The 12,920-nt window shown below is 48.1% G+C and overlaps 1 protein-coding gene across 1 annotated transcript in view; it reads left to right on the forward strand.

Annotated features, from left to right (window-relative positions):
- gfral (GDNF family receptor alpha like) overlaps positions 1 to 12,920 on the forward strand; it is a 156,800-nt gene that overhangs the window by 38,165 nt on the left and 105,715 nt on the right. The window contains exon 2 of the mRNA XM_085998264.1: positions 3,305 to 3,442. Coding sequence (XP_085854390.1) covers positions 3,436 to 3,442 — 7 coding nt within the window. The 5' untranslated portion in view covers positions 3,305 to 3,435. The remainder of the gene's footprint in view (positions 1 to 3,304; positions 3,443 to 12,920) is intronic.

Here is a 12,920-nt window from a genome sequence, read left to right on the forward strand (position 1 = left end):
GGGGCGGTTGGCTCGTAGTCCATATTCTTGTAATCTAGTGAGCACCTGCTCCAGGTTGGCAAGGTGTTCACTGTCATTTTCGCCCGTAACCAGGATGTCGTCCAAATAACATTGGGTCCCTGGGATCCCTTGCAGGACTTGTTCCATCACCCTCTGCCAAATAGCCGGAGCTGATGCTACCCCGAATACCAGTCGGTTGTACTGGTAAAGACCTTTGTGAGTGTTTATCGTGAGGTATTTTCTAGATGCTTCTTCTACCTCCATTTGTCGATACGCTTGGGCCAGATCAATCTTCGTAAAGCGTTTCCCTCCAGATAGTGAGGCGAAAATATCTTCTATCCGTGGAAGTGGATATTGTACTGTGTGAAGGACTGGGTTCACAGTTACCTTAAAATCCCCACGGATGTGAACCTTCTTCAGCTCCCCAGGCGTGCTGCTCAATGATTTCTTCATTACAGGAACGATGGGTGTGGCCCACTCGCTCCAGTCCACCTTGGACATCACACCCGAACGCTCCAAACTCTCCAGCTCTGCTTCGACGGCTGGGCGGATCACATACGGTACCGGTCTGGCCTTAAAAAATTTTGGGTTTGCGTTATCTTCAATTTTTATCGTTGCCGTTACGCCTTTTAGAGTCCCAAGTCCTTGCTGGAACACCTCTTTCACGTCAGTTAGAATTTTTGACAGTTGTCCAGGTGTGACGTCGTCATCCTTTTTGTCAGCCACAGTTAGCGCCTGAATGGAATGCCAATCCAATTGTATTTTTCGGATCCATTCACGTCCCAATAATGGTGGTCCTCCATCTTGTAGTATATATAGATACAGTTTCTGTGTTTCCTTGCCGTTGTATTTAACAGGCACCCTTTTTTTTCCTCTGGAGTAGACTTTTTGCCCCATATATGTCTTCAAGACAATGGACGTGTCCTTCAAGGGTATGTGTGAGAATAGCCGCTCGTAGTCTCGTCGATTCATGACTGTTAGGGCTGATCCTGTGTCCAATTCCATCTTTACTTGGGACCCTGCTATCATGAGGGTGACCCAAATGGTTCGGTGATCCTCCTTTGCGATCACGTTGTGTAACTTTAGACAACTTAGTCTCCTGCTCCCGGAGTCATTATCACTCTTCTGGTCTTCTGAACTACTGTCTGTCATCTTTTGTACTTTCTTGTACTTTTCCTTAGTTCTTTTAGTGTTGGTTTTCTTTCCCGACCTGTAGACTCGTGCTATGTGTCTCACTTTTCCACATTGCCTGCATACTTTGTCCTTAAACCAACAATCCTTCTGGTCATGGGTTGTTCTGCCGCAGCGATAGCACTTTTCTGCTCCATATGCCATTTCATTGGTGCTATATTCTTGCGGTTTCTGTTGTATTTCCGCAGCTCCCCGTGTTGCTGCTTCATAGGATACTGCCACGCTGAAAGCCTTTTCTAGCGCAAGGTCCTTTTCCGAAAGTAGTCGTTTCTGGGTTCCTTCACTCTGGAGCCCGCAGACAAACTTATCCCTTAAGGTATCTGCCAGTCCTGCTCCGAACTGGCAGTGTTTCGATAACTTGCGTAGTTCTGTAAGATAGTCAGCATTACTCTCGTCTTTGTGCTGGTTTCTTTTATGGAACTTGAATCTTTCTGCTATCAGCAGCAGTGTAGGGTTTAGATGTTCCTGTAAGATATTGACAATCTCTTCAAAGCTTTTCTCCATTGGTTTAGCTGGGGTAATTAAATTCCGCAATAGGCCGTACGTTCTCGCACCCATCAAATTCAATAATACCGATGCCTTCTTTTCATCGGCCACCTCATTTGCCTTGCAGTACACTTCAATTCTTTCCACATACGTGGTCCAGTCTTCTATTTCGTTGTCGAAAGCAGTGATGCTGCCACTCTTCGGCATCTTGGGTGGTTTAAAATGGCGCCTCCCGCGCTTTTCCTTCTTCCCCAATGGATTAACATGGCGCCTCCCGCACTTTTCCTTCTTCCCCCGCTGCTGCCAATGCTGCTCCTAGCGTTCTAAATAGTAATGGCGGTGCCCCGTGGCTTTCTGCGCGTCTCTCTTTTGTTAATTAATTTTCTTAGTTTTATTCTTCTTCGACGCTGTCCACTGCGTGTCTCTTTTCCTTCCCCCTTTTTTATTTTCTTTAACGCTGCCCGGCTCTTGAGCACCGGCCACGCCCTGTGCGCTCCACCCTCTCTCTCTCTTTTCCTTCCCGACGACGCTGCTCGGCCCCCTTGCAGACCAGGAAGGGTCAGCGCACTACCTGCTACCAGCCCGATTTGCTGGAACACCTTGACTAGAGAGCCAAGCCCAGCTCTCCACAGCTTCCCCTGCGATTCTCTGACCTCCGATGGATCACTGGGCGGTTGCCCACGGTCGACGCCCGTTGCTCTGGCTTCGACCTCCAAGAAGCTTCTTTTCAGGGATGGATCCCCGTGAGGTGATGCAGTACTGCAGGTGAGTTTGAACCTGCTCGTCGCCACTAGTGTCCGCGTATCAATAACACACGGACTGCAGGAGAACGGCAATAACAGGTGTTTACTGAACAGAGGGTATGCTGGAACTAACTGTACAAATTACTACACGGTGTTATATACAGGTGTGGTCACTACTGGTACTGCAATATACAGGGGCTGTAAAAGATAGTTCCTCTCTTAAAGGTACATACATTACACCACCCCTACCAGGATCACTGCTGGTTGCCTCTTACCTGCTCGCCGCAGGTAAATGCTGGTGTGGTGGCAGGCAGGGCGGGGGGTGGTGGGGGCAGTTTGGGGCTTGGGTTCCCATTTGATCTCCATGCCTTCTGCCCATTGCCACCACCCTCCGGGACCTGTCGGTCGAAAGTGGCAGTCGGCCTGGGGTAGTAGTGGTAAAGGGCCCAAAGTCTTCTGTTGGATGGAGAGAACGCCGAGTAGATGTTGCCATTCCTCCCCATTTCACTCTGAACACCTACTTTTGTCTCTCCTGAGGCCTACAAAATCTGCAACTGAAACTCTCTGTCAAGGCTCTTCTGCCCCTTTAACTGTTGTCCACCACTTTGTTGCTGCAGTGATGTGCCCACTGAGGTACTGCCCAGTGTTCCTCCATGGGACTGCTGGGCTCCCTTGTGGCAGCAGGAATCCCACCGGATGTCTGGCTTTGCACGAAGGGAAACATCCAGCCCAATATCCCATAATGGAACATTGAGCCTTGCAGCACCAATCAATGCCTAGCCAGTATGCCAATTATCATTCGCAAAGATAATTGCTGTAACATGATTGGAAACAGATTGATCATGATGTTGGTAATAATACTTTTTCAATATTCTCTTTTGCAGCAATTTTAATATCTCAAATCGCCATTATTACTGGCATCAAGACCACTGACTGTTCCCAGGTAAAGGCATGGTGCATCGCTGACACAAATGGCTGTAAAGGTGTATGGGACTTAATCAAAGAAGTCTGTAACATGACAGGTAATTATTAAATAAAAGCTACAGTATATTGTAAACATGTTTGTCGTGAATGCTAAGGCTGTAATTTAGGCTTATGTATTTATGGGTGTCTTATAATGCTGGGATTATATTACAAAGCCTGCAATTTTGTTTATTGCAATTTCCTGACTTACGAAAGCCTGCAATTTCTCCTCATCTTTTATGATATGTATACCAAAGCTGATTTTATTTTTAAATGAACAAATTTATCATCAGGGTTGGGCTGTGGAATTTGCTGAATCAGAAAAAAAGTGTCCACGATTACATAATTGTCACGTGAATCACAATAGTTGTTATTCTATCTTTATAATGATAAATACAAATGACATTAAGGGGGAAAAATTTGGTTGCTTTGCGCCTCCCGTGAGGGCGCTAACAGGGCGCAAAGCAACTAGCGCCCGGGCGTGGTGCTGCCAACACCTCCCGCGAACTTCAGCGGGAGGTTAGCAGTGGCGCTGCGCTGCCAGCGATGACGTCATTGACGTGCGCAGCGCCCCCCTCGTGCCCCGGCCGTGATCTTCGGTAGCACCCCTGACTTACTGCCGGACGCTATGTCCGACGGGGTCAGGGGGGCCTACCTGCGGCCAGGGTAACGCTATTTAAAGGCGAGGTGCCGGGCGGCCATTTTCATTGCTGGCTGCCTGCCAGCACCTGCCTCCGCTCCTGTCCCCGGCCTCCTGACGCGCCCCCCCCCCCCGCGGAGTGCCGGCTGCGCTCCATGAGCCCGGCACTTCTCTTGAGTGCCGGGCTCTTTTGCCGGCACTCCGATCCCCGCGGGCCCAGCTGGGCCCTGGGTCGCGCTGCACAAGGCCCCTCCTCTTTAAGAAGGGGAGGAAGGCCTGCTATACCGTGGCGCGACATACCGCAGCGCCGTGATATACCCTCGCAGCGCCCCAAGAAGGAGACGGGGCGCTTCCAGTAGTACCCCGCTTCCCTCTTGGGGCGCTACCACTCAATTTCAGCCGCGGGGGTGCTGATTTTTCCGGGGCGCTATAAGTACCGTCCCGGCGAATTTAGCGCCCCAAAGGAGGCGCAACTCAATTTCTCCTGCTAAAAGCCTATTATATGGTATTGCAACTATAATTATTTTATTTTACATTGTTCTGTAAAATCCTTCAGTAGTACTGTAAACAGACACTAATTATTCCCAAAATTTAATCCATTAGTAAAATTTGCAGTTTAATATTTCACTTAGTCTCCTGCCTTGTCCCCATAGCCTTTAAATGTTTTCCTTTTTCAAATAATTTAACTTCCCTTTTAAAAGCGTTTATAGATTCTGCTTCCATTATAATTTCTGACAGGTTAATTCTATATTGCAGCAATCCTCTGTTTAAAAAAATCACCTAATCTCTCCCTTTGTTCTTATAGTGCTGATTTTAAATTTATGTCCTCCAGTTACCGACTCACTGACCAGTGGAAATAGCTTCTCCCTATCCACAACATCTCTTTATAAAGGCTTAAATTAGCACTTATTGTATTAACACAGCACTAAAATGTTTATAACTACCTCATTAGGTTGATTGAGTTGGTAGTCCTGAGAATGAATGTGTATAATGACACGCTTCAAAGGTAATCCTAAATCTAAGATGGGATAGAGAGAAAAGAAGTGCACTGTCCATTTTGAATTCAGTCTAGAATGGGTGAGTCCATACCTCGCATTGAAGGCTTTTGAATGTTTTGAGTGAAATGACCTCTGCTGGGCTCAGTGCTGACTACAAATCTGTCCTTACTACGATCTGACAGCTTTCCCCTCATGGCTCAGTAGGTTAACGCATCACCCAGTAGGCAACTGAGACACACTTCCTCAGGCCGACTCTCGCTCCGCCATTGTAACTCTGGCGAATACTCGATGGAAACTTCGTTCGACGCTCATAAACCAGTTTTCTGTCAAACCTCCACCAAAGTTCCAGTGGCCGTGCAGAAGAGAAACTCCAAGGAAATTCCCAGCGACACAATCCAAGGAAATCCAGGATTGTTCCCCGATCTGTCTCGAGTTAGCTGATTTCAGTCTGGAGGACACTTGGTGGTCCTACAGGTGTACTGGTGTCAGGTGAAAGGGATCAGGCTTGACTGTAATGCTTCCCCTGATTAAATATAACAACACTCAGGCCAAGGTTTTCCAGATCACCGCTCACCAGCCCGAGATTTTTCACTCATTGACTTTAATGGGCTGCAAATCACAGGCTGGTGAGCAGAGGTGGAATCCCCGGCTTCACTGTCTAGGCTCGGTCATAAAGAATTAGCCCTTGGGCCTGGCCAACTACTGAAGGATTTACCAGTCAAACTAGGTCTGCAGCAGATGGTGAGGCAAACAATATGAATTAATAACTAACTTGACCTCATCCTCACCAACCTACTTGTCGCAGACACGTCTGTCCACGATAGCACTAATAAAAGTTACCACCGCCCAGTCCTTGTGACCACAAACCCTCCTCTCCACCTGAAAAAATAATTTTATATTTGTGGAATGTCACATTTTTCCATGAATATAATAAGAATTACATGGCTTTTAATATAATATTTTTTTAAAGTTTGTTAATGATATTTCAGCTTCTACCTTAATCCTATGTGTATCTTGTTTAGCTCTCTGTAAAATTTATAAAAAGTAAATTATAATCTGGGCATTTTACTTCCTGGTTTGCTGTCTGTGAGAATTCTTCAACATGATTGGCTGCTTAGCCTGCTTGATGACATCACTGTTGCTGGGCGCTGGAGATTCGCTGGAGTTGGCACCAAATTCAATCTTTGTGGGCAGCTTTCTTCGAGGTCAGCGGCAAGCACCGTCGCTTAGCCGCCGATCACAAATTCTGTGCCAATATCATGCTGTGACAAGAGGAGGAAGGAAGTGTCTGAAATAATTCACTTTTATCGACTATTGATGGAGAAATGCAGGCTCCCACAGTCCAGGGGCTGGATTTTAATGTGCTGATGCGCTGGGAGCAGGGTAGGCCCGATAGCGCAAGGGAAACCCTGGAATATGTGCAGTGCGTCTGTCAGTGGCTTTTTAACACAGCCATTTCATTAACATCTGCTTTCCAAACTTCCCATCCAATTAGCATCAGAGGGCATGATGACGACCTGCATGACGCGATCTCAACTCCAGTAATTAAAGGAACACTCCAAACATGCCTGTTGAAGCAGTTGGAGTTGTCACGGAGAGAGAAATAAGCGTTGGAATGGAGTTGAGACGGGCAAAGGCTGCGCACCGCTTCACCAACGCCTCCTTGGATGTGCTGCGGGAGGCTGTGAGGACCCGGAGGAAGATACTGTTCCCTAGCAATGGGAGGAAGAAGCTGCTGGTGAGACAAAGAAGGTTTGGTTGGAGGTTGCCGAGGAGGTCAGCAGCAGGAACATGGTGCCACACTCCTGGATCCAATGCAGGAAGCGCTTCAATGACCTAAACAGGGCAGGAAATGTGAGAGCTGTGGCACATTGCCGTACATCCTGATGTGCGTATCATTCGAACCCACTCACTCTGCCTTCTCAAGCCTACTCCAGCACATCACTCCTCACACCAACTTACCTCACAGCTGCACCCATCCCTGACTGTCTACACACTTCTTCATATCCCCATCTATCCATCCACCACTGACACTCAGCCTGATCCTTATGCAACGCCATGCTTATAGCCCATAGTTACCCTCACCAAATGCTCTCCATCCATCGGGTGAACACATGCCATTACTCTCACTCATAGGTCTCTTCTTTCCCTCCTTGCAGGAGAAGAGAGTACAGATCAGCAGGGAAAGGCAGAGAACTGGAGGTGGCCCTCCACAGATCTTGTAATTAACAGCTACAGAGGAGGAAGTGCTGGAGATCAGCAAAGTCTCAGCGTGCCTGGCTGCCGGAGATGGGGAGATGGGGGCCTGCCAGCTATCTGGTGACAGAATTAAACATGAGATAGCCACATTGCATACAACACTCAGTCATGTTGACTTGATGTCAACAGCAAGTGAAATATGATCATGTACATAATGATAACTTCAAACATTCTTACCTTGACAGTACTCATTCATGTATTTAATTTTCCACAGGGCCTTCAGGCGTCCATCGGGAGATGGTTGAGGTCACCTATGACAGCAGCGACTCCTCAGAGGAGCTCAGTCTCTCTGTGGGTGCACCATCACAGGACTTATGCAGACCATGCATCAGTTCAAATACTTGCACTTCGGTGGCAGCAGTTAGAGAGATGGTTGAGTTTTCACCTGGTGACTCACACTTCACAAGTGAACAAGAGCAGATGGTAGAGCCAAGGACAGCAGTGGAGAGTCCACGTCGGATGTTGTAGGACTCTCAACGCTCTGCTCAGCTGGACGTAGATGCTGTACTTCGGGGGCTGTCAATGAAGAGGACACTTATTGAGCAGCAGCAGAGAATGTGCAATGTACTGATAGGCGTTCCAAGCACACAGTGCATGATTGCAGAGAGTTTGAAGGAGTCCACCTCAAGCATGAGTTGCATGCTGTCGCAGGCCATTGCAATAATGTCTTCTTCCATGGATAGAGTGGCCAACTGCATGGAGCATCAAACGCAGCAATTGGACAAGTGCATGCAAGCCTTCACCAATGGCTTACACACTCTGGTTGCCACCTTAAATAGGATGAATGATACCCTAGCTTTGGCCTTGCAGCACCCTGCTGATCTGCAGCAAAGTGTTCTCCAGCACATTGCTTGCAGGGAAGTGCGGCTGGGCCATGAGAGGGATGATGGTGAAAGAAGACATGGAAATGGGGACTCTGCTCAAAGCACTTCCACTTCTCACCTGTTGTTTCCACCCACCCCCCCCCCACCACCCCACCTCAGTCAGTACCCAACATGCTGCCTCATGTCCCGGTGGCTGAGTCTGCCCCTGCACAGGTGCAGGTGAAGCAGTCTTTGGTGGGGCGCTCACAGGCTCCAAAACTCGGAGGATGTCGGCCAAGAGCATCTCAACAGTTAGCAGGGATGTGAGCAGCCTGCCTCTGCTTCTGTTGAAGCGACAGGAGTTGCACCACTTTGATGCACTAGGAAAAGGAAGAGTAAAGATTTGTAGTTGCACAAGGGTATGCACATGGATATGTTAGACATTGTTATATTGTTAAGTTTCTGTTGTGTATTTGAAGTATATAAATATTATTCTTTTGCACCAATTTCCTGTCTTGCCCATTCTTGGATGCTGGCTGGCAAGTGGCCTTTTCAGTTGTTTGATGATGAATAGGATGACAAGAATTAATGGCGACCAATGGGAGGCTGTGAATGGGATGCTTGGTTGTTTAGAGGACTGCTTTGTGTTGGTGGCCTGGTTGGTGGTGGGGGGCGGGGGGATGGTGGGTGGGAGCACAAGTGGGTTTTGCATCTGGTTGTTAGATGAGTGCACTGGTGGAGCCTAAGTAAACCTTGCAATAATGAGGGCACCCCGGGCAGCAATGTGCACCGCTGGTGGCGCATTGCCTGCATCACTTGCCACCTCCCTGACTTCCTCCTCCTCCTCCTCCGAAGAGGCTCTGCGATCTGCGCCTTGGTCCTCCTGCAGCTCCAAACCTCACTGCTGGGCAATGTTGCGCAGAGTGCAGCACACCACGACCATTCTGGAGACCCTGACTGGTGCGTACTGAAGGGCACCTCCAGATCTGTCCAGGCACCTGAAGCGCACCTTCAGAATGCCGATGGTTTGTTTGATGCTATAACTGGTGGTCATATGGCATTCATTGTAGCATTCATGGGCCTCATTCCTTGGGTTTCTGAGCGGTGTCATCAACCACATTATAAGTGGGTATCCCTTGTCTCCTAGCAGCCAGCTAGTAACTCTGCTTCTAGGTACGAAGGCATCTGGGAGGGTGGACTGCCTCAGGAAGCAAGCATCATGGCAGCTGCCCGGGAATCTTGTGCACACCTGCATAAATATCTTTTTGTGGTTACACACCAGCTGCACATTGATGGAGTAAAAGCCCTTGCGGTTGACGAACACTGGGTGATTATGTTAAGTGGCAACTGCATCTCCCGAGGGGACTGCTCGCACGCAGCCTAATGTGCTGCAGTGAAATGCGAAAGTTAGCGGGTTGGAGCTGTCAATTTCACTGGTTTTAACCACCCACCCACTCCCAAACCCACGTGCTCCTGCACATTAAAATCCAGCCCTCAGACATTGAGTTGCTCACCAGTATCACCTGTGGGAAGATAAAGAAGTAAATGTTATGGCTCATTGCCTAACTTGTGTACTAATGTATGGAGCGGTAGGATGGAATGATGCCTAAAATTAGAAGGAAAGTAAACTGCAGTCACTTGCACCTTTTAATGGCTATCAATAAATGCCTGAGAGAGGATAATCTCTGCCTTCTTTTCCAGAAAATGATCACTGCCCAACTAGATGACCTGAAAAGGAGGTAAAAAAAAGTTGCTAAAAATAGAGGGTCCAACTAATACAAAATAAGGAACAAATTCCGCAGTATTTTGCTTTAGTGTTTAATTCACTGCCACTTCTCTTCCAGGACTGCCCACCTTGAAGAGGTTCTGCTCGTCTCTCTGACGGAGTTCCGTTTGTCTCTTTTACCTTGTTCATCTTAATTGCTTTCTGTTTCCTTTCTCGTGTTTGATCAGCTATCTACCAAAACTCGCTTCCACAGCCACATATCTTTCCTCAGCAACTGTCTCTAGCTCCAATTTATTCCACATGGATTCCAACTGAAATTCCACCCATCATGTTTTGGATCCACCCAGGATTACAGATAGCTCTGAGATATTCAGCGTTCCTCGAACCACTGCTCTCACCATATCCTGAGATCCACACTCAATGCCATGCACCGCCACATGCACACCCGCGACCTCTCTCTTCAGCAGCACTGACCCACTCTATCTCAAAGCTGTCCTGGTCCACAGTTCCATTTCATCCTTCGCCTCATCCGGTGCTTTAACGAAAAATATTTTTCTTTCCTTCAGGTGTCAAGGATCGCAAGCTTCAACAACTCTTGGACACCAACGCCCCTCCGGAACCTTCTTCCCCTTCATGTTCCTCTGACCTCATTCCCTTCTTCCAATCTCACCCCCTGCCGTGTTTTCACTATCCCCTCTGACCTTCCCCTCTCTGAGCCCAAATGATCAGTCCTCAGCAAAGGCCTGACCTTCATCCCCTTACGCCCCCACCTCAATGAATTTCAAGCTTGGCACGATGCTGAGCTCTTTTTTTCCGTCGTCTTAATCTCCGTGCCCACTTCTTTGGCCAGGAGTCTTCCACCCACACAGCTGACCCTTTCTCCCACTTTCAGAATTCTCGTTCTACCTGGACCCCTCTCTCTAGCCTCTTACCCTCTCTAGATCTTTTTATTACTAACTGCCGGCGTGACATCGGCCATCTCAATTTCTCTGCTCCCTCACTCACTCTAACCTACCTCCCTCTGAACTTGCAGCACTCCGTTCTCTCAGATCCAACCCCAACATTGGCCCGTATTTTCCGATGCCTACAGGTGTGTACGAGGTGTGTACATCGGACGCCTGCCCTGGGGAAGGGCCTCTGTGGGGGGGAGAGTTCCGCTTTCTGCAGAACCTCCGCCCGCTGAAATCACTTAAAATCTTATACTGGTAAAAGCAGTAATGCCTGCTTTTTCCAGCGTAAGGGTTGAAAAAGTAAAAAAAAAAAATTTTTTTCACTCATTTGTAATTTAAACATACTTTTAAAAAAGCTAAGTTTATTTTTAGCCCTGTAAAAACTTCAATTATTTTTTCAAAAAATTTAATTTTTGTTTAAAATATTTAATTTTATGTCATTTTAACTCATTTTTAAAACATGATTTTTTTTAAATGTATTTAATGTTTTGATATGTTTTTGGGGTGATCTCCATTCATATATTTGACAGGTCTATCTGTCAAAAGTATGAAGGGAGATTCCCTTCTCCTATTGGCTGGCCTGGCCCACGTGATCCCAGGGATGCTTGTGAACTGCCTGCGCCCCTGGGATAAGTGAGCCCATCGCATTTCAACTGTGGAGAGGCCCAGCATCGAAAGTGTCCGGACCTTGGGAGCTCTCAGGTAAGAACGTAGATTTTTTTCCGATAGTAGGCATCCGCACGCAGGAAGCCTCCTATTGGAAATTATGGGCCATTGTCATTAAACCTGCTGACAAGGGTGGCACTGTTGTTCTTGGTGAACCGACCTCTACCTAGCAGAGGCTGAACACCAACTCTCCGACACCTCCTCCTACCTCCCCCTGACCCATGACCCCATTACCAAACATCAAGGAATCGTTTCCAAGACTGTCACTGACCTCATCTCCTCTGGAGATCGTCCCTCCACGGCCACCAACCTCATAGTTCCCCAACCCCATACAGCCCGCTTCTATCTCCTTCCCAAGATCCACGGTGGCATAGTGGTTAGCACTGTTGCCGCACAGCGCCAGGGACCCGGGTTCGAATCCGGCCTCGGGCGACTGTCTGTGTGGAGTTTGCACATTCTCCCCGTGTTTGCGTGGGTTTCCTCCGGGTGCTCCGGTTTCCTCCCACAGTCCAAAGATGTGTGAGTTAGGTTGATTGACTATGATAAATTGACCCTTAGTGTTAGGGGGATTAAATACGTGGGGTTACGGGGATAGGGTGGGATATGTGTTGGTGTAGGGATTACGGGGATTGGGTGGGATATGTGTCCGTGCAGGCTCGATGGGCCGAAATGGCCTCTATCTGCACTGTGGGGTTTCTGTGAAACAGGACTGCCCTGGTCGACCCATCATTTCAGCCTGTTCTTGCCCCACAGAACTGATTTCTTCCTATCTCGACTCTACTTTTCTTCCCTTGTCCAGTCTCTTCCCACCTACATCTGCGACTCTTCCGACGCCATCCACCAGTTTTCAGTTTCCTGGCCCCAACCATCGTCTTTTCACTACTTCTTGCAATTTAGTATACTGTATTCGCTGCTCACGATGCAGTGTCTGCTACATTGGGGAGACCAAACGCAGATTGGATGACCGCTTTGCGGAACACCTCCGTTCAGTCCGTAAGGGTGACCCCAAGCTTCCGGTCGCCTGTCACTTTAATTCTCCGCTCCACTCCCACTCTGACCTCTCTATCCTCGGTCTTTTACACTGTTCCAATGAAGCTCAACGTAAGCTCGAGGAACAGCACCTTATCTTTTGATTAGGCACTTTACAGCCTTCTGGACTCAACATCGAGTTCAACAATTTCAGACCATAACCTCGGCCCCTATTTTTTCACATGGCAGCTGTTGATGATTCTGCCATTGCCAATTACACCTCTTCTAGACTCATCTTTTGTTTCTTTACTTGTCCCATTACCATCTCCTTTTGCCTTGCACTATCATGTCATTTGGCCTAAAATTTCAGTTGCTTTGCCCCTCCCATTAGCGCCCTAAGAAGGTGCTAATGGGGCGCAAAGCAACTAGCGCCTGGGCGTGGCACGGCCAACACCTACCGCGAAATTCAGCGGGATGTTAGCGGCGGTGGTAACCGTTAGTGCCCTACAGCACTGCGCCGCCGGCA

This window comes from Somniosus microcephalus, chromosome 9, assembly GCF_052327205.1.
Source record: "Somniosus microcephalus isolate GS21.2 chromosome 9, FLI_Smic_1.0, whole genome shotgun sequence".
Taxonomy (NCBI): Eukaryota; Metazoa; Chordata; class Chondrichthyes; order Squaliformes; family Somniosidae; genus Somniosus; species Somniosus microcephalus.